This window comes from Doryrhamphus excisus, chromosome 2, assembly GCF_030265055.1.
Source record: "Doryrhamphus excisus isolate RoL2022-K1 chromosome 2, RoL_Dexc_1.0, whole genome shotgun sequence".
Taxonomy (NCBI): Eukaryota; Metazoa; Chordata; class Actinopteri; order Syngnathiformes; family Syngnathidae; genus Doryrhamphus; species Doryrhamphus excisus.
In genome coordinates, this window is record NC_080467.1 from 1,890,583 (window position 1) to 1,912,753 (window position 22,171).

The 22,171-nt window shown below is 38.7% G+C and overlaps 1 protein-coding gene across 1 annotated transcript in view; it reads right to left on the reverse strand.

The window, feature by feature from the left end:
- Positions 1-200: 200 nt before the first annotated feature.
- The window catches only part of dntt (deoxynucleotidyltransferase, terminal), an 88,272-nt gene continuing 66,301 nt past the window's right edge, over positions 201-22,171 (reverse strand). Inside the window, exon 11 of the mRNA XM_058064827.1 lies at positions 201-646. Coding sequence (XP_057920810.1) covers positions 560-646 — 87 coding nt within the window. The 3' untranslated portion in view covers positions 201-559. The remainder of the gene's footprint in view (positions 647-22,171) is intronic.

A 22,171-nucleotide genomic window follows, 5' to 3' on the forward strand; every position in this document is an offset into this window, starting at 1 on the left:
GCCAGTTAAATGATCTGCAGTGGACGCGGACTGAAATGGAGGCTAAATGGCAACACAAAAGGCGCTTTATCTGAAGCTCATTACCCGCCACTCAATTCCCACCAGACCTTCACGTGCTTCATGCTGAGCACTTTCCTGGCGGGAGAGTGATTGCTACATTTTGCTCGACATGCTCTCACCCCTCTTTTTCATTGTTTCCTGTCTCCTCCCAACCTCACACGCCATTTCTGCCTCCGCTCTCCCGCGGAATTCTTCCAGTCTCCTTTTTTGCGCCTTGCAGGCGTTCAATTGCCATTGTGTCGCATGCGTAACTACAACACTTGGATGGTAAAGAAGAGTGTTTATTCACATTCAAATAACAATGAATGATAGGAGAGGATACTTTATAGATCGCCAAGAGAAATAGACTGAATAAGCACCGTTATGAATCATACACAAGCATGTCATCCAGAAAAACAACAATCCAACAACACAAAAAAGTACAGAAATCAAAAGTGAATCAGAGCGGCAGCAGAAAGCAGTGATGTCGGATGTCGTTTGGCCAAGGAGAAGTGGATGCCTACGCGTTTCTCTGCCAAGGCTCGATGTACTCGAGACCCAGATGAGCAAATATGTCCTCTTCAGTCGTAGCTGCCAGGAACTCTCCCTACCAAGGAGACAAACAAGTACAAAGTCAGTAGCAAAAGCACAAATGTGTGAAATCTGACACACTTACAGTACGCATGACCATGACTTGCACTCACACATCCACCCATTTTTGATATTGTTTGTCCTCATTGGGGTCATGGGTAAGCTGGAACCTATCCCAGCTGATTTTGGTCAAGAGGTAGGATGTGGAAAAAAAAAAATATATATATAAATATATATATTTGAAAAATATAAAATATAAAAACAGTAAAAATGGAAAAAGTTAATACTAATATTGCATCTATAATCACAAAAATATATGCCATATTTTTTAGAATCTCATTTTTGAAAAAGTCTTAATATTATGAGAAAGAGATTTTTTTCAAAAATTAGGTTGGGGAAAAACTTACAATATTAAGGGAATAAAGTCAAAATATTATTAGACATTTACAAAGATTATTTAATATTTGAAAATGAAATAAAAACAGCAAAAATTAAAAAAAAGTTCATACTACTATTGCATTTATATCACAAAAATATATGCAATTTTTTCTCAAATCTCATTTTTGAAAAAGTCTTAATATTACGAGAAAGAGATAAAAACAAAATCATGGGTGACAAAGTGCAGCCCGTGGCTTATTTGTAATTGGCCCCAGGCATACTCCAGAAACAAACAAAACTCTCGCAAAAATGGTAAAAATGACAACTAAAGTGAAATGTTGACCTCAAGAAGAAATAACACAAACCGTTCTTTAACAGTCCTTTCCACAAAATATAGACCAAATTATTGGAGAGAGGGGACAGATCTTGTCTTAGTTCATGGCCAACGCCAGTGATCTTGGGCTAAATCAAATTGATTTAGAATCTGCAATGCATATTTTTTTTATTTATTACGCGGAGACAACCGATGGACAAAGAAAACATGCAAACTTGACACAAAGATGCCCAAATAGAGATTTGAATCCTGACGACGAGACCCCCATGGGCACTTACACATTTAAACAAATACATTACAGTCGAACCTATAAAGTCGGATGCAAATTACACAATTTTTGAGAAAAAATTCACACCACCAACATATTTGCGAGACCAATCAGAGCAACAATCCATTAACTCTTTTGTTGTCTTTCTTTGGTTAGGACATTTTTGCAACACTTCCTACACACCAGGCTCAACAAGCTGTGATAAAATAATAAAAAATTGAGAAGTATAAGTAAAAAATGCCCCAGGAGTTATATTACGTAAAAAAACGTGCATTCAAAGCAGTAAGATAGCAACATTTTTGTCCAGCTTCAGCGTTTGCATTTCAGGTTAGACACAGCATTTTGTTGTTTTTAGCTTCACACAGCACAAACTTCATACACAAAAATCATTTTCAAAAGTTCACCATTTGTCCAACACTGTTTGTCACGTACCTAACATGCACGATCGCATTTGACCATCCAGCTTTTACCCCACCAACACCGCAACCTTGCTGCAAGTGATATCCCCACTCAACAGATGAGTATATTCCCTGACAAATCACCACCAGGCTATTAACTGCTGGCTGTCTACCAACGCCACGTTATGGAGGTTATGTCTCCAAAAGAGTGGTGACGAGGTCTGACTCACCTTGGGAGTCAGACCGACCGCCCGCAGAGAGAACGAGCCGTGATTTTGACACATCCTGCCTTCAAGTGCTAAACTGGACCTGACATGTTGCAAAAAGATGGGAGGAAAAGCCAAACGAATGCCAGCCAACACTGTCAGCTGAAGGCAGGCTAACAGTAACTGGGAACAACGAGTCTTCAGCCAAGAGAGGAAGGATCACTACCGGGCATAGCGGCTTGTTACATATAATGCAAAGGACAGATTGGCCGCCAGGCAGGGAAGTGTGAGTGCATCACCTCCTGTTTGGATTTATTTACAATTTTATTGGTCAAAAGTTGAAGCATCACCGCGATTTATATACAATGTGTATTTATGGAATTTTTAAAAAAAATCATGCATGGATCAGAACATTTCTCTGAAATGTGTATTTTTGAATGTTGTATTATATGGACATCAGTCACGGTCATGGTGTTAGATGGTGTTAAAATGTAGATAGAATGAATATAATGTTAGTTATCACCCTTATATCCATTTGCTTAGACCAGGGGTGCTCATTAAGTCGATCGCGATGGAGGTGGTACTGGTCGATCGCTGGTTGATCACGGCGTGACATTAAAAAAATATCATCCTAGCATCAATGCCGTCACTTGATTGACATACAGGGCAGCCATTCAGATGACAACTGAATGTTGCCCTTCGGGCGACCAATCAAATCAAACAACGTCTCTAAGTGCAGCAGAACTTACGATGTCAGCCTATCATCCATCCCCGTTACTTGATTGACATACAGGACAACCAATCAGATGACAACTGAATTTTGACCTTTAGGTCACCGCTCATGCGTAAACAACGATGCAAAGTGCTAAGCTAGTCGGCGAATTGCGTCAGATTTTAAAGCCCTCGCTAAAGTTTATGGTCACTAAAATGAGTGAAGGAGCTGGACCAAGTAAAAAGGCAAAAACTGGACCAAGTAAAAAGGCAAAAACATATCACTTCCATACGGATATGGAATATTATACGGATATTATGATACGGATATTATCCATGACTGATAAACATTTGGAAGTGTGCTTGAGGCTGGCTATCAGCAGCTACTGTCCGGACTATGCATCCCTGGCTGGTTCAATTCAGTGCAAGTCATCAAAGTAAACTCAGGTAATTACAAAAAATGTTAATAGTTAATTATGTGTGTTTTGCAATATTGGCTCATTTGGTTATGTAAGGTACATCAACATACATTGTACGTACAAATAATCCTCATTACATTTGAAAATAAATAGATGTTTTGCATTTTTGTAGTGGGTAGATCATTTTGACTCGGTCATTTTAAAAGTAGCTCGCATGCTGAAAAAGTGTGAGCACCTCTGGCTTAGACAGTAGAAAGAGTGTTTGAATGTGCTGAAGAAGTTCCCATGTTCCCGTGACCCTGATCAGAGACCCCCAGCGACCCCCAGGTCCTGGAGGTGCCTGGATGCGCCGACATCGACCCTGCAGATGTTCATGTTAATCCTGCAAGAATGTGCCAAGATAAGAACTCATAACTCATATCTGATCAACCTCCACGTGCAATATTAAGGCTCAAAATGCAATATATTGAGTTCTATGTGAAGTATTTCTATAATGCCTCATATTAACTCTCTAACAAGATCTCAGCGTATAGACTGGTCATATATCTCATCTCGTTTAATATTATCTGCATACTGTATTTGTATATAACTGGGTAAAACTGTTGATTTTTGTTAATACTTGTGTTGTTTATATTGTTTATTTTTCTATATTGTGTATTTTGTACTGCTTAACTGATTCTGTACTCTTGCTGCTGTGCAATACAAATTTCCCCACTGAGGGACGAATAAAGGCATATCTTAATCTTAATCTCTCTTAATAAAACAATAAAAGTAATTACTCTCACATACATGCACACATATAGACAAACAAATACCCCCCCCCCCCCCCCCCCTTAGAGTTGCACGACCATGTAGTAGGGACCCCCGAAAGAGAATAAAAAGCGAAGAACGTGAACTACATCTTCAGAGTGGAGCTGCATGTCACTGGGTATGTTGTTTCGCTCTCCTCGCTGCGAGTAACTTTGAATATTATTGTCTGTCTCTTCTGCATTTAAGTGTTTTTACGAGGAGTTTGAACCTGACTCATGGTGTGTAATAAATGTTCCTGCGATGTTATATTATTGGTGACACGCTGACAAGTTGACATTGTGAAATTGACACAAAGCGGCAGGCATTATGATTCAACTCGGTGTGCAGTGTGATTGTCGGCAGGCATGATCCTGGCAGCCTCAGGATCCGGGAATTTTTATAAAAATCTTAAAAATGATGAAAAATCTATTTACAATACAGTTTAATGGACAAATGAATATTGCCTTTATGTTATCACATACCACATTTTTATCCCAATTGTTTTCTACAGTAGATATATAATAGAAATAATAACATAAATAGATTGAACATGATGTCTTGCATGAAAGAAGTCATATCATCATCGTGTTTTTCATCATGTTACATTTCTGGATATATTCCATCCCTAATCAACATCATCTTCAAGGAAGATTTTTCCGTTCTTTGGGAGATTGTGTTTGATGTCGGTAGGTGTGATAGCATTGATGAAAAATGTATCAACTCATTTCAAAGGGTGAAACTTCTACAGTGATCTGACTTTTGATGATTGCAGCCCTGGCGGACTTGTAGGACACATTTATCTTTGCAGCAGTAAAAGTTGGAGCCATAACTATAAAAAAAAAAAAGACCTCAGCTGTAATATATTTTCATTATCCTTAAAGGTCCACCTCTTAAAGCGAGTTTATGCTCACACTCTGTTTATGTTTATGTCATACTCTTTTCGCACAAAATATTCAATCAGTGCAGTTAGGAGAAATATAACATTTTTGTTGTTTTAAGAAAACAGTGTTGTGGGGTTGAAAATGATATTACAGTTTACGGCAGGGGTGGGCAAACTACGGCCCGGGGGCCACATCCGGCCCGCCAAGTGTTTGAATACGGCCCGCCCAATCTTTCAAAAGTATTTAATTTAAACTCAACGTACAACCTGGCATCATGGCCTGAGCCAACCTTTTGATGGTTGTATCAATTTCGTTGTTTGACATGGTCTGTTGTTTACAAAGTGCTCCTGAAAAAAGAGACACAAGCACATAATAATAATAAAAATTAAAATAATAATTATTATACTATTATTATAACTATTATGATTATTATATTTATTATATTAATGCTAATTATTATATTAATTATATATAATAATATTCTTATATTTGCATATTTTACATAATAATAATGTAATAATAATTATTTTAATTTTATTTTAATTATAATATTTTATTATTTTTTAAAATATTTAAATATAAATATAAAATAATAAATAATAATAGCAGATTGCATGACAATTTTACAGATACAATAATACCAGGTGGACTGTTACGTGTAAAATATATAAATTTTTGTTATATCAATATATCAATATCAATGCCCGCGAGTCAAAAAGTTTGCCCACCCCTGGTTTACGGCCTTTTGCGTTCACCGAGCTCATCACCTTGGCCCCATTTATTGGTCTCGCTACTCAAATGATATCACGCGCATATCACAGCCGTACCGTATTGAATTCCCAAGTGATAAAAGGTTGAGAAGGAGGGGAAGGAAACTTGAAAAAGAAGAGCATGATGGGATTTTTAGTAAATCCACTTCTACTACAAAACACAGCGGTGCCTATTGTTCAGTGGAAACATGGGGCCGTTTGAGGAATAGGCGAACACACAAGATGAGATTTTCAGCATTCCCACTTTAGCCATTGTCATGGATCAGGACTAAAGGCCTTTCTTTGCCGGACTCTTCACTTTTTGCCATTCTTAAATTCCCTACTTACGCCCTCAGGGATGTGCTAATTTATTTACTTTGAACAGCACTTTGTGTCCGGGAACCTTATGTGCCTCAGGATTCCTCACCTTGGGCAAACATCGGAACACTGCACTTGAAAATGCATCAAAGTTGTATTTTTGTATGTAAGGAGAGAGCTTGGGAGGTTGAGGTTAGGCACTAGCATCTTTCGGAGAGACAGAAGTATTATAACTTTACCTTAAAGTTACCTGAAAGTGTCACTTACAGACACAAGTCACAGTCAAGTCCGGTTGTACGGTCCTTGGACCCACTTCACCAACAAAATCCACATCACCAAGATTTTTAGGTACTCTGGTCCGTACTCAGGATTGGCACACTTGTCCTTTGAGCACCTCAATCCCTGATAGTTTAAGAGTTGTGCTGCAAGACCATTTGACAGTCCAGGTTTTTAGATTGACCGCCTAGTGTTCCCGACTCTCTTTGGCTGAACCACATGAGTTAGTACACGTGTACACGCATGCACAGAGCAGCTGTAGAGTAATTGCAATATTATTGCTGCACGTAAGTACTTAATGATGACCAACACATGTCATAATAAGTACAATACAACAGACGGAACATTTGCTCATCCGTGACTCTGTTAGTGTGCATGACAAAGATGTCGAAATAGGACTGGAAATAGTCGACCAGGTCGGGCAAATTGCCGTAATACAAGAGCAAATGGAGCGTAGCATGAATGTTCAATGTGAGGACAGGAAAGCCAGTGGAATCTCGTCCAAGTCGAGCTAGCATGGTACAGATGGCCTGTAAAGTAATGCTAATTTACACAGCAGAGATGGTTGAGTATTGACTGAGACGTTCAAAACTGAACCAGGCAGTGGTCGTACCAGTTCTTGCCCAGGGTGGTGTTCTCAAAGGAGAACCATGGAGGGGAAAGAAAAATACATCTACAGTAAACCTCGGATATATCGGATTCAATTGTTCCCACTGGTTTTGTCCGATATAAGCGAAATCCGTTATATGCGTATACCGAAAAATGTCCGTTTTACGCATATATCGGATTTATATCCGGTATATGCGTAAATGGGATTTTATCCGTTATAAAAAGGCACTTCCTTGACTATGTTTCCAATGTACCTGGACGCGCTGGCAACGCTGCAAATGACGTCGTATAGCGGCCTGTCACGATTCGGCGAATCGGAGCACCATGATGCGGCCATCCGATATATGCCAGGGAAATTTAATGGAAATGCATTGGAACGGGACTGGAGATTTTGTCCGAAATAGGCGAAATCCGTTATAAAAAATCCGATATATGCAATGAATTTTTATTGGAAATGCATTACAGAAAAATCTGTTCTTTTTTATATGTCCGTTGTGAGCGAATTTCTGATATATCCGAGTCCGATATATCCGAGGTTTACTGTATTAACGAATGCCCGAGACTTATCAAATCCTTATCGAATCAGCACATGGCAGACAGACAGGCGTCATACTCGCGCTTCAAACAGGATCAAACATCCACAACGTTTGGTGGACCTCAGTCCTCAGGTTAGTACAACTGGAATAGGTACAGATTCTGTTTACTGTGCGGGTTATTGTGTGAAGCTGTTCTATAGGAGTCCACAACTCAATACAAAGTGTCAAAAAATGAGCATACAGTAAAGTCTCGTTATATAGATATCGGTTATATCGATAGTACTGCTTATTATGATACTATTTTCATTTCCCGGCAAATTTCTAGTCTTTTATGATATAATTAGTTCCGGTTAGTACGATACCCGGTTATTACGATAACCCGGTTACTACGATGCCCTTTTCATCTCCCGCCAGCCAATTTGGTCTGCTTATATCGATACAAAAGCAGCTTAAAGCTGAATCAATATTTGCTTAAGGATTTCAATACCACCATTAGCGAAATCTGTAAACGGCGTATTGTTTGATTTTCGGCTAACACCGTTTCGGCTTTTCCACCGACGGACGGTAATTAGAGGATTACAGGTAATTAATATGAGGTAAGTATTAAACAATCTTTTGAAGTAAAGGAGTAAATATTTGTACAATTTAGAGGGACGATTCAGTGAATAGACGAAGTGAAAAGAGACTCGTCTCGAGTGAAAAGGGGAAGCAGAAGAAGATGGAATATTTTTTTAAAGTATTGCAGAATAATTAATGTAAACGTTGCAGTTTTTGTTTTCCATACATGTATTTAATTGTGTTGTATTCAGATATCTTTTTATCGCTTGCAATAATCACTGTTTTTCATATGTACATGCTGGCGTTCGTGGTTTCTCTCGTGTGTATAGAACAATGTCGAGTGCATTATTGAATATTTACTCAGAGTCACTATTGCAACAGTGCGAAAAATATGAAAATTTAATATGAAAATAATAAATGTTGAAAAAAAATGTGACCCGTCTGACTTTAACCGAATTGTGTTATGTATATGAATGCAATCATTTTTTGCAACAATGTTTATGGTTTTGTCTGCTGAAGCGTGAGGATTTTGCATTGGTTGAATTTTAGAAAAAGAAATAGTCATTAAAAAAAGTGTAAAGACGTTTTTATTTAATGCATACGTTTATTTTTCACTTCACTACAGTACAAAAGCATGCTAGATACGCAATCCATGCCATATCAAAGATCCCCCATTTATCGCCCACTTTTAATGCAGTTTGGCGCAGGATCGGATATATCGATAGTCCGGTTATATCGATATTTTTTTCCGACTCCCGAGAATATCGATATAACGAGACTTTACTGTAATAGGTTCCCTTTAAGGAGCCACATTCAAAGATATCACTGCAACGGGCCAACCATGTTACTGAGGTGTTGGCTAAGTGTCAAATAAATATCTGTGGGAGTCTGTCAGGTTTTTTTTTAGCACATGTGAAACCTGTGACACCCGACTGCAGTGAATCAAGTACTCGATTGACTCATAAAATCCGAGTTTACCATCAGTAACGCACAGCTTTAAACTTGTTTTGGTCCCAAAACGAGGACATCGTCATCTACTTGAGTATTAATCATGTATCAAATACTTTATACATCAAAATACACTATCCTTACCTTGTCAATATATTAATAAATGGAGCTAAATACTGCATGTACGTATGTGTGAAATGAAAGCGTCGCGTGTCAGTGTCCTTGACTTAATAAGCTGTTAATCAGCTACATGTTTCTCTGTCCTCCGCATAATGACGTCCCTGGTGGGTGTGAACACGTTCGAGTCCCTGAAAAACATCTGCCTCCTCTCTGCCACCCGTCATCCTCTGTGTGCCACCCGGCCCAAAGCTTGATGGATGGGGCAGATGGACATGGCGGCTTGCCCGATGCACAACCGACACAACATAGATAGCCCAAAAGAAAGAGAGATGGAAGGAAAAAAAAATAGATTTCGGCTCAGCATGTCGATCGGGAAGACTTTGAGTGACAGCGTCATGTAGCAAACTAGCATTCTTTCAAAATAAATACAGTAAGTTGGGGCTATCTTTGACAAATATTGATTTTAATAGTCAAATCTAATTTTTGTTGTTTATTTTTGCGTGACAAATAAACAGATCTCATTTGAAACTTTTTTCACCTCAAGAAAAGGGTCTAAAATTACGGATGAGCCAGATACTCGTTATAAACAAGTATCCATTACAGATGGATTATTGCCGGATACGAGTATGAAATTAGTACATTTCATAAATATAAGAAAATGTACTCACACATCACGCTCTGTGATTGGCAAGTCACACACAGCGACCGCCTATACCAAGTGGGCAAACTTTTTGACTCGCAGGCCACATTGATTTAACAAAATTGCCGGGAAGGGGGGGGGGGGGGGGGGGGGGGGGGTTGGTGGTATATAGTATTTTACACGTAACAGTCAATTTTTACACCTATATTTTTACACATATTTTACATGTAAAAGTGTCATGCAATCTGCTATATGTGAACTTTGAAATCATTTATTTGATGTGAAGTGTATTAGAAATTAAATGTATTATTATTATTGTTATTATTATTATTTTTATTAGAATTACTATTGTTATTATTATTAGTTATAGTAATGTTATTATATTATATTATATAATATAATATATTATAATTATTATTTATATTATTATATAATATATTATTATTATATATTAATAATAATAATAACAATAATATTGTTTATTATTATTTTAATAATAATAATACTATTACTATTATTATATTAATATTATTGCCAACAATATTAATATAATAATAGTAATATTATTATTAACAACAACATTATTATTGTTATTATTATTATTATTTTTACTATTGTGCTTGTGTTCCTTTTTCCAGGAGCATTTTGTAAACAACAGACCACATCAAATAACGAAATTGATAAAGCAGCTACCTCAACCATCAAAAAGTTGGCCCAAGCCACAATGCCAGGTTGTATGTTGAGTTTAAATAAAATACTTTGGAAAGAACAGGCGGGCCATATTGAAACACTTGGCGGGCCGGATGTGGCCCCCGGGCCGTAGTTTGCCCACCCCTGGCCTATACCGAGACGGCGGCAGCCACAGAGGAGCTAAGTGGCGCCTCCTTCACGTACACGGTACAATTGGGAATATGAATTGTTTTTTTTTGTCTCATTGCATTAAGTCATCATAAGCAATGTGCTACTTACAATATAAGAATTTTGTTAATTTTCAGTTGGCGGTACACAAGACAGTAGTAACGACCGATTGACTGGGCACAACATTAGGTACACATACACGGTAGCTGCATCAAACATTGGCTGTAAGGTTATGGTGAAATATTAAACCCCTCTAAATATGTTGTAGTATACACTTTGCACTCTTAAACTTGTATGTTTAAGTATGCGGTTCATTTCCTAAGAGAGCTGTAGACAACTCATTGTTTTATTTTTTTTTTCCGCCTGCACTCTTCTAATTTGTCTGGTGAGATAAAGTCACTTGGAAAACGTTGCTTGAACTACCGAAGGCTGTGGTTTTTTGGACAAAAATACAGTGACAAGATTATTTCCCTGTTGCATGTTTGCAATGATGCACAAAATTAAAATAATAAAGTCTTACAGATCACTTACACACATACACAGTACACATGTAGTGAAACAATAATTAATATGGCAGCTGATCAATCCATGTCAATTTCAGACTTGAAATAATCTACCCACCTATGTTGGTTTAAACAACGCCCACTTTGGGATTATGCCCCACCCATTCTGAGTACATCTACAGATAATTTAGATGGGTGAACAGATACAGTGGTGTACTAATACATACCTAATACAGTAAACCTCGGATATATCGGACTCGGATATATCGGAAATTCGCTCACAACGGACAGATAAAAAAGAACCAATTTTTCTGTAATGCATTTCCAATAAAAATTCATTGCATATATCGGATTTTTTATAACGGATTTCGCCTATTTCGGACAAAATCTCCAGTCCCGTTCCAATGCATTTCCATGAAATTTCCCACGCATATATCGGATGGCCGCATCGTGGCGCTCCGATTCGCCGAATCGTGACAGGCCGCTATACGACGTCATTTGCAGCGTTGCCTGCGCGTCCAGGTACATTGGAAACATAGTCAAGGAAGTGCCTTTTTATAACGGATAAAATCCCATTTACGCATATACCGGATATAAATCCGATATATGCGTAAAACGGACATTTTCCGGTATACGCATATAACGGATTTCGCTTATATCGGACAAAACCAGTGGGAACAATTGAATCCGATATATCCGAGGTTTACTGTACATACATCCTGCATCCATCACGCTTTTTGTGTAGAAACCCGCACACGCACGGGAAGAACAAGCGGAGATTCGAACCCAGGTATTCCCGATCTCCTGACTGTGTGGCCTAAATGCTAACCACTAGACCACCGTGCAACCCGATTAAATCCTCATGAAATAAAAAAGTAATATAAACAGAATGTATTTTCATTTGCTATTAAATTCTCACCCTGACTTACAGGAGTCTCCAGTTTGAGTCTTGGAAGGGCTACATCCACCAAGGACCTTCATGCCGACTCAGAGGAAAGTAAATATTAGCCATGAACGTAATGTGGCAGTAAAACAGGTCACTTGAAATGATGAACATCACCGCCGCCATATAGTACCACAATGCAAGTGCTTACTTTGCAGAGATACTTTGAACTACATGCAGCCTAATTAACTTGATTTTTTTAGCAGTAAGGGAGTTTGTCTCGGTCTCGCTGCTCTCAAACAATCAATCATTCATGGGAAAACAGTCTGAGACCGGCAGTCATTTATTTCTCAAGAGACCTACCATGAAAAATTGTTTGGCCCCTTTCTTCTTTTGCATTTTTGCCATACTTGAATGTTTCATATCATCAAACGAATTAAAATCTTAGTCAATGACAATACAAATGAACATAAAAAGCATTATTTTCAATGAAAATGAAACTTTTTGTGAAGGGAGAACAACAACTTCCACAGAACTACAGGCCTCACTTGCCTCAGTTAAGGTCAGTGTTCCAGAAAACATATTGATAATCATCAACATCTTTGGGAAAATACTTTTATCTGCTGAGACCATCATACCAGCAGTAAAATATGGTGGTGGTAGTGTGGCCTGGTGCTGGTTTGCTGTTTCAGGACCTGGAAAACTTGCTGTGATAAATACAAAGTCAGGCAAACTGATCTGATACATTTGTAGGTTAAATAAAAGGCAAATAAAGTAAAGAAACAAAAAAGCATGTTTTGGGGAAATACTTTTGTCTGCTGAGACCATCATACCAGCAGTAAAATATGGTGGTGGTAGTGTGGCCTGAGGCTGGTTTGCTGCTTTAGGACCGGGAAAACTTGCTGTGATAAATACAGTCAGACAAAATGATCTGATACATTTGTAGGTTAAATAAAAGGCAAATAAAGTAAAGAAACAAAAAAGCATGTTTTTGGGAAAATACTTTTGTCAGCCGAGACCATCATACCATCAGTAAAATATGGTGGTGGTAGTGTAGCCTGGAGCTGGTTTGCTGCTTCAGGACCAGGAAGACTTGCTGTGATAAATAAAGAGTCAGGCAAACTGATCTGATACATTTGTAGGTTAAATAAAAGGCAAATAAAGTAAAACAAAAAAAATCATTTTTATTTTGGAAAAGTACATACAATGCCATTTTGTTTTGTTTCTTTATAATGCCATTGGTTTTGGTTTCTTTTTCAGTTGCTGCCATGAATTGGACTGGTGAGCATCGCGCGTTCCGTGTGCACTTCCATTTTGGTAGCCATGATCCTGTAGCAGCTCCAAACACCATCTTGTTATGGGTTACCAACTTCAGAACTACTGGATCTGCATTGAAACCAAAATCAACCGTCCGACCTCGCACCGCCAGAACTGATTTAATTTTTAAAAGATAATGAAACAGAACGGCATTATATGTACTTTTTTGTTTCTTTCCTTACTTTATTTGCCTTTTATTTAACCTACAAATGTGTCACATCATTTTTGCCTGACCCTTTAGAACCATGAATTCTGCTGTCTACCAAAAAAAGACAATATCCGGCCATCTGTTTGTGACATTAAACTGAAACCAACTTGGGTTCTGCAGCAGGACAATGATCCAAAACAACTTTATTCAAAATTATCCAAAATTCAAAGTTATTCCAAAGCCAAGAAGGAATCTTTATACTCAAGACTTCGGTGAAAGAGGATGTTATCGTTGACGTTATTGGGGTCCGCAGTGGCTGGGTGGGTCGACCGAGTCATGTGGGTTAGCGATTCCAGTACTGCTTCCTTTTGTTGTGTCCCTGCAGAAGACATTTCACCCACTTTGCCTCCAGTGCTGCCCACACTGGTGTATGACATGCATGAATGTTTGATGGTGGTCGGAGAGGCCATGCTGACTCGGCAGTATACCCAAGGGGCAGGTGTGGCTACAGACGTAGCTTGCCACAATAACCAGTGTGTGACTATAGAGTGAAAGAAAAATGGGTTTGGGCTACATTGGCCTCAAAAGGCGTCATGTAAATACAATCCATCATTATTTGGAGCACAAAAGCCAGATTGATCAAATAATGTTAGCGATGTTGTTTTGTTTGCTGCCCAACTCTGCTTTTTCTGTCTTGGTTGTTATCATTCCACAGTGACAACAAAATCCTTCAGATCATCTCGAAATTGTTTCATGTGGACAGCGCCATATATTAAAAGGCTGTCAGAGGCAGATAAAGTGCAAAGTCGATTTTTTTTTTTCCCCATGCTAGTAGTAGCCGCGCAATCGCCTTTCTCTTGTCTTCAACTCAGCAGGAGCTCGGTTCAAAGGACAGCCACAGCAACCAGAGAGGGCACACACACCTCACTAATCACACCAGCAATTAGTGTAAGCATCATAAAGCACGGCTGCTAATAAAGCAGCTATTGGCGTCCGCGCTATTGTCACTATCCAACCTTCCTTGGCTCGCTAATCAGCCTGTAAAGCAGGCAGGAGGCCAATAAATAATGAATTCTTCATCAGAAACATCTGAATTCCCACTACAAATATGCAAATGTGTCTCTCCGCTCCTGTGGAGGAGCAAACATTTGCAAATGAAAATTGTTTAGTGGATTCGGCTGCCCGAATGTAATAGCCAGCAATAACAATGACTATTAGAGAAACCAAAATGCTTTCAGTCTCCTGAAAATGGGAACAAAACACTGGCAATTTGGGACACGCTATTATCATAATATACTTGCAAAATATCCTGATAATTGTTCATAATCATAGTCATTCTTTACTTAAAGCCTATATTCCCCGCCAGGTGATGAATTAACTGGTGGCTGGTGATCGATTCAAATATTTAATCGTGATTAATTGCATCTGTGATTGGTTGGTGTACCCCGCCTCTCGCTCGAAGACAGCTGGGATAGCTGGGATAGGCTCCAGTACCCCCGAGACCCTCGTGAGGATAAGCGGTATAGATGGATTAATTGCATTTTGTCCATAGTTAACTCATATTTAATCACAATTAATCCCAGATAGAAATAAGTTTTATCTATAATAAGTAGGGATGTAAATGTCTTGATATACATCAAGATACACAGGTTGAGATATGATTAAAAATATTTAAAAAAAAATAAATTAATTAAATTAATTAAATTAAATTAAATCTGTGATTGGCTGGCGACCAGTCCAGGGTGTACCCCGCTTCTCGCCCGAAGACAGCTGGGATAGGCTCCAGTACCCCCGAGACCCTCGTGAGGATAAGCGGTATAGAAAATGGATGGATTAATTGCATTTTGTCCATAGTTAACTCATATTTAATCACAATTAATCCCAGATAGAAATGAGTTTTATCTATAATAAGTACGGATGTAAATGTCTTGATATACATCAAGATACACAGGTTGAGATATGATTAAAAATATTTTTAAAAAATAAATTAATTAAATTAATTAAATTAAATTAAATCTGTGATTGGCTGGCGACCAGTCCAGGGTGTACCCCGCCTCTCGCCCGAAGACAGCTGGGATAGGCTCCAGTACCCCCGAGACCCTCGTGAGGATAAGCGGTATAGAAAATGGATGGATTAATTGCATTTTGTCCATAGTTAACTCATATTTAATCACAATTAATCCCAGATAGAAAAGAGTTTTATCTATAATAAGTAGGGATGTAAATGTCTTGATATGCATCAAGATACACAGGTTGAGATATGATTGAAAAATTTTAAAAAAAGTTAAATAAAATAAAATAAAATAAAATAAAATAAAATAAAATAAAATAAAATAAAATAAAATAAAATAAAATTAAATTAAATTAAATTAAATTAAATTAAATTAAATTAAATTAAATTAAATTAAATTAAATTAAATTTAAAAACCTCAGAAGGCGATGCATGAGGGTGGAGCGATGCGGAGGAAGTGGAAAATCTGCTTTTCGTTCAGGTTTTCAGTCCATGTTTCAGTTAATAAGACTAGAAATAAATGTATTGTGAAATAGAACGGGTGAGTTATGGATACCAGAATTTTGTTCATGTTCTGGTAAAACTTTGTTTGGCTTTGTTTGGTTTGAAATAAGCTATGAAAATAAATGTGGTAGCTCTTGGCGATTTTGTAAAAATATCTCTCACAATACAAAACCTTGGTGGCCCCTAATCTACAGTAGCCAGTAGTGCAAGTAAACATTTGCAGTGCATGTACGTATATGATAGGTACTGGTATCGGTATCGTCTGATTACACTCATGGATTAATGATGATCGGAACATCGCTATTATGTATGTTCATATGCATCCAACCATTCAGCAAACACCAATAGAGAAAAAAGTCCGTTTTTACAATTTATTGTAGCGTATTTATCACTGTTTAATTCTGTGTAGTCCATCCAGGTTGTTTCACGTATTCAGCCAATGTAAACACATCGCTACTAAATCTGAATCGGCCACCGTAGATCTGCAGTGTAAAACATTTTGAAGCATCACGTAAAGGTTGAAGAACCGAGCTTTCAGCTGGATAGGGACTCTCCGTCATTTGGACCGGCACAGAACCCCGCTCTAATGATAGCAGCAAATTAACTTTCTCCCTTGCACCGAGCCCCATGAATAATTAACTGGTTTGTTGAGCAGGGAGCAGGAGCTTTCATGACCATTATGGGTATTCACTGTGCCGAGGTTAAGCATTCCGGCTGCACGTTGCATACGAGGAAAATCTAAAGCCAAATGATCACCATTCATCCAGTAAGCACTTAAGTATGTTTGTTCTGCTCTTAGGGCGGACTCGTACTCGGCTGTCTGTACCATGGGTCTCTTTCCTGGCCCCTCCTGGCCGTTTGCCCGTCCCTTCACTTCCATACTGTAATTTCCTTGACTTTGTGGATAGTTATTCGAAGTCGTTGTGATTATGTCTACAGTGGAAGTTCATTACTTGCAATTGCATGAATTGAATGACTGGATGTACTGGTCAAAATGAAGAATTTGTAAGGAGCCAATACAATACAACTACAGTTGCATGCACACGCGTGACCAATTACGTCATGCCCTAGTCCACCTCATCCAATTGTGCCTCATCCAATTGGGAGTGAATCAGTCCTGTGAAGTCGGCCCAAGCACGACACAAACGGCCTGAGTCATTTGAATGACTGTGCCTGAAGTGATCTGCATACTAGTACCAGATTTTCACAGACTATATGTCTCAGTTTTTTTCATAATTTGGCATGTACTGCGACTTCGAGTCAGGGGCAATATTTGCTGTATTACTATATATTCTGCTCCTGTATGAGCCTCCGTCTTTGAGGAGTTGTTGATGGAGAATTCTATGAATTCAGTGATGTGGGATGAGATCGAGAGTTTGGTGAACTTAACGGTCACCAGTAACTTACTCGTTGGACTCGCTGGCTTACGTTAGTTCAGTGATGTGGAATGAGATCGGGAGCTTGGTGAACTTAACGGTCACCGGTAACTTACTCGTTGGACTCGCTGGCTTATGTTAGTTCAGTGATGTGGAATGAGATCGGGAGCTTGGTGAACTTAACGGTCACCGGTAACTCACTTGTTGGAGTCGCTGGCTTATGTTAGTTCAGTGATGTAGAATGAGATCGGGAGTTTGGTGAACTTAACGGTCCCCGGTAACTTACTTGTTGGACTCGCTGGCGTATGTTAATTTTGCCTATTCAGCCTTCCATGAATGCGCTTTATGGTATTGTGTAACACTAAATTGTCTTGAATTATGTGAATATCTTCCATGTCTAGCGCCACTTATGTATATGTTTTTTCATCTTCATGAGAAATTTTTTGACTTGTGCGACTTATAGTCGGAACAATATGGAAAATAAAAGTGTGCAAGGTCCGCGAATGGCCTTAATGTTCATCGTTAAAATGTTGATACATGAGAAAAAAGTTCTCCTGCACTCCTGAAATGTTTCAACAAAATGTTAAAGCCCCTCTCATCAAAATTTAATTTAGATTATGATTTATTTAAGCATCCCTTAGGAAGCCGCTATTGTGGTAGAGGACAATAGTTAGGAGCAGTCACTTGGAGCAGACTCTTTCAAAAGGAGCAAAGAGAAGTCATCTCATTTGCCATAATCATCCTGATGCGGAGAGCATTTCAGTCGGAGACACTTGACGTTTTTAAACTGATTTATTTAAAGAGGTTAGACTGTGCTAAAACCTCGGATGAGGTATTTAAGACGAGACACGAGCATTTAATATAACAGCTCAAGGGATGACTGGGAGTAATGTTCCTTTAGAAGCTCCCCAGCAGATCTTTACATGGCACTTTGTTTGCTATAAAAGCACGTTACTATTTCTTAGCTATTCGTCATTTCAATGTAAATATCAATGAACTTGTCTCATAAGTACGTAACGTAAATTTACTGTACTTAATGTAAATAGTAGAGATATTTTAGGGTCGTTTCAGACAAAGTTGCCAGCATAGAAACATTATTCAATAAATATCAACCATATCAACCAATATCAATATTCAATAAATAAAGCGAAACATGAAGGTATAGTTTCTTCAAACAATCACATCTTCACTGAAGGGAATCTTAAATGTTAATTCACTCCATCAATTGTCATTTTTATTCATTTAGGATAGTTTTGTGCATGAAAACTATAAACGTAGGGAAGTCCGATAAAAATTAGATAAAGGTTCAAGTAAGTTCAGAGATTTGAGACGAGGGAAGACTGGACCTTTTCTGTAGTTTTTATGTCGTAATTTGTACTTATTAGTTACACTATGGTTTCACTAGTGTGCTGCACTTTAGAAAGTGTTAATAAAATGTGCAATATAAGTAAAGTGGATTGAATTGAAATAAGTATTGGTTTTATTGATGATAATAATATCAGCGATGATAAACTCCACACAGCAACAAACATGCTAGCTCAGTAAGGCTGCATTCATCCTGCAGGGCGGAATAGTCTATTCAGATTGTTTGTTAAAATCTCATCTTTTTATGATCTTTCTATGAGCAAAAACTTGACTTGTATTTGTGCAAAATGTGACAGCAATGCATCCGGCAAGTGATGCGTAAAGAATAACAGGAGGGTAAAGGTGACTCCAGGGTTGTTCTTTCATGCTTTCAGGGCTCTAATAATGGTTTAAAAATTAAAAAAACAGGTTTTCTTTACTGTAACTATGAAAATATAATAATATAAAATATTCAGTTTATTAATTTTAAAACCTACTTTGCAGAAATTCACTTATTGCGGTTGAGTCAGGAACCATTTTCCCGGGATACCAAGGGACAAATATAATTACAGTAAACCTCGGATATATCGGATTCAATTGTTCCCACTGGTTTTGTCCGATATAAGCGAAATCCGTTATATGCGTATACCGGAAAATGTCCGTTTTACGCATATACGTATCGGATTTATATCCAGTATATGCGTAAATCGGATTTTATCCGTTCTAAAAAGGCACTTCCTTGACTATGTTTCCAATGTACCTGGACTGGGCAATGAAAAGAGACGTAAGGTAATGAGAATTGAACTTTATTGGACTCTGAGCATAACAAATTGTTAATTAAGCTAGGCCCTGTTACGCCCGTCAGGCCTACGTTATTTCCAATAGTGAGGTTAAGATCTCATTCAATAAATCCCAGGGTGTTTTCTGGCAGCATTTGCCAGAATAACCCAGTTTTGTCGGCATTAAAAATGTCCTCTGCTTTAAAACGTCTCGGAATGTCAGCTAGCTTCGGAGCTCCACGATGCGGCCATCCGATATATGCCAGGGAAATTTAATGGAAATGCATTGGAACGGGACTGGAGATTTTGTCCGAAATAGGCGAAATCCGTTATAAAAAATCCGATATATGCAATGAATTTTTATTGGAAATGCATTACAGAAAAATTGGTTCTTTTTTATGTGTACATTGTGAGCGAATTTCCGATATATCCGAGTCCGATATATCCGAGGTTTACTGTATTTGTAATTATTTACTTATACTGTCATACAGGGTTTATTATTTTGACCTGACATTTTTTGTGGGAAGATACCAATATTGGAAATGAAGTGCTGGATATTATCAGTATATTGGAAAGAAAGCCAACATGGAGCGTCGCTTTCCCAGTAATGTCGAGTAAAATCACACACTGGCTGCACGGTGACCGCAAGATCAGCTTGAACCTGCCCAGTGATTGTTCATCGGAGTGTTCCTCTAAATAAATCATGGGCCACGCTGAAACAGGAGCCCAGAGTGGAAGCGGTCCTGAACCTCCGCCAGCTCGGTGTCAATTAATGCCATACGACAAGGCAAACACAGTCCGGCATCAGACCTTCCTGAAACCGTCTGCCTTTTAGTCCATCAATAATGGATGGCAATTTGCCCTCTTCAGCTGGAAACTTGATTCGTGCTGATCCTGTACCTCATCCTGTACCTCTCTCATTATATTTGCACCCGCTCATTGCATCTAGTGAATTCAAAGTAGCTGCTGGTATAATACGCTGATATTTCATTCGATTTTTAGTGATACAAAACGTGGCCTCAATAGAAATGATGTACTGCATATCGCCTATGTTTGTCTAATTCCAAATTATGACAACATCCCACAGACAAAATATAGTCTGCAGGTTGCATATTTTCTTAATGTGGCTAAGATCAAAGTCAAGCAGCTAGCATGAAGTGGAGATTCAAGCCTTTGGGACCTTCTATGATCATGGGAAATATGATTTCACTATCGAACAAGAACTACAACCTGGCAACAACATCAAGACCTTCAAATTAGTGCTTTACTGAATGTTTAAGTGCTCCTGGACGTCCTCAGCAACAGACCCCAGAATGTCAGGATTAAGGACCACATCTCCTCCTGAACACTGGTACTCCACAGGGGTGTGTCCTCAGCCCACCGACACCATTGTCAAGTTGGCGGATGACACCGCCATCAGAGGCCTGATCAGCAATAACGATGGACCAGCCTACAGAGAGGAGGAGCAATCTGGTCCAGCAACAGCAACCTAAACCTTAACACCAAGAAAACCAAGGATATGGTCTTGGACTTCAGGGGAACAAGGCAAACAGAGCACCCCTTCCCTCTACATTGACGTGGAGGAGGTATAGAGGGCTCTTCAAGTTCCTTGGGGTCCACATCTCTAAGACCCCTCACAACCTTTTTTTGTTTTTTTATATTTAAGATTAGGCTGCACGGCGGTCAAGTGGTTAGCGCGCAGACTTCACAGCTAGGAGTTCAATCGCACCCTCGGGTATCTCTGTGTGGAGTTTGCATGTTCTCCCCGTGCATGCGTGGGTTTTCTCCAAGGACTCCGGTTTCCTCCCACATTCCAAAAACATGCTAGGTTAATTAGCCACTCCAAATTGTCCATAGGTATGAATGTGAGTGTGAATGGTTGTTTGTCTATATGTGCCCTGTGATTGGCTGGCCACCAGTCCAGGGTGGATCCCACTTCGGCTCCCACCGAAGACAGCTGGGATAGGCTCCAGCAGAGGATCAGTAGTGGAAAATGAATAAATGAATATTTGTATTTTCATATTTCTAATAGCTGTTAAATTTCTATTTATGTTAAGTAATTATGCCGCAATGGAAAAGTGTTCAACAGGGTTTCATTGTACGACGCGACAGCGACAATAAAGTTTCTATCCTATTCTATTCTATCTAAAAATATCTAAAAAAAAAAAAAAAAAAACCACCCCTGTTCTATGTGAAGTTAGCATGTGTTGGAGTGTGTTTTCATCGGGTTCTCCATTTTCCTCCTCGTTTTGAAAAAAAAAAATGCATGTTCAGATAGCTGGAGAATCCAAATCCCATAAGTGTGAATGTGAGCGTAAATGGTTGTTTTCTATATGTGCCCTGCCATTGGCTGTAATTGCAATCAGGATTGTATTGCACAGCAAAAGCTAAAATATCAGTCAGCGTTGAAGCCGCCGAGCCTTGCAATTGATGTCAAAGTATTTCTGCAGTCGTCTGATTAAAAACACTTTTCTCTTGGAGGTGAGCCGTCACATAGTTGTTTTCTTTTCAGGTGTGAACATGCGGGCTTCATCCCCAAATTGCTCTTGCAAGGATGTAAGTAAAAGCTACTTGATAAGCATGATAAATGCAGACAAGTGAATCATTGCCTCTGATGGATTATGCAGCGACAGTCAGTATGAGCCGTAATGGCTGCAGAGGTAATGGGCAATTTCAAGGT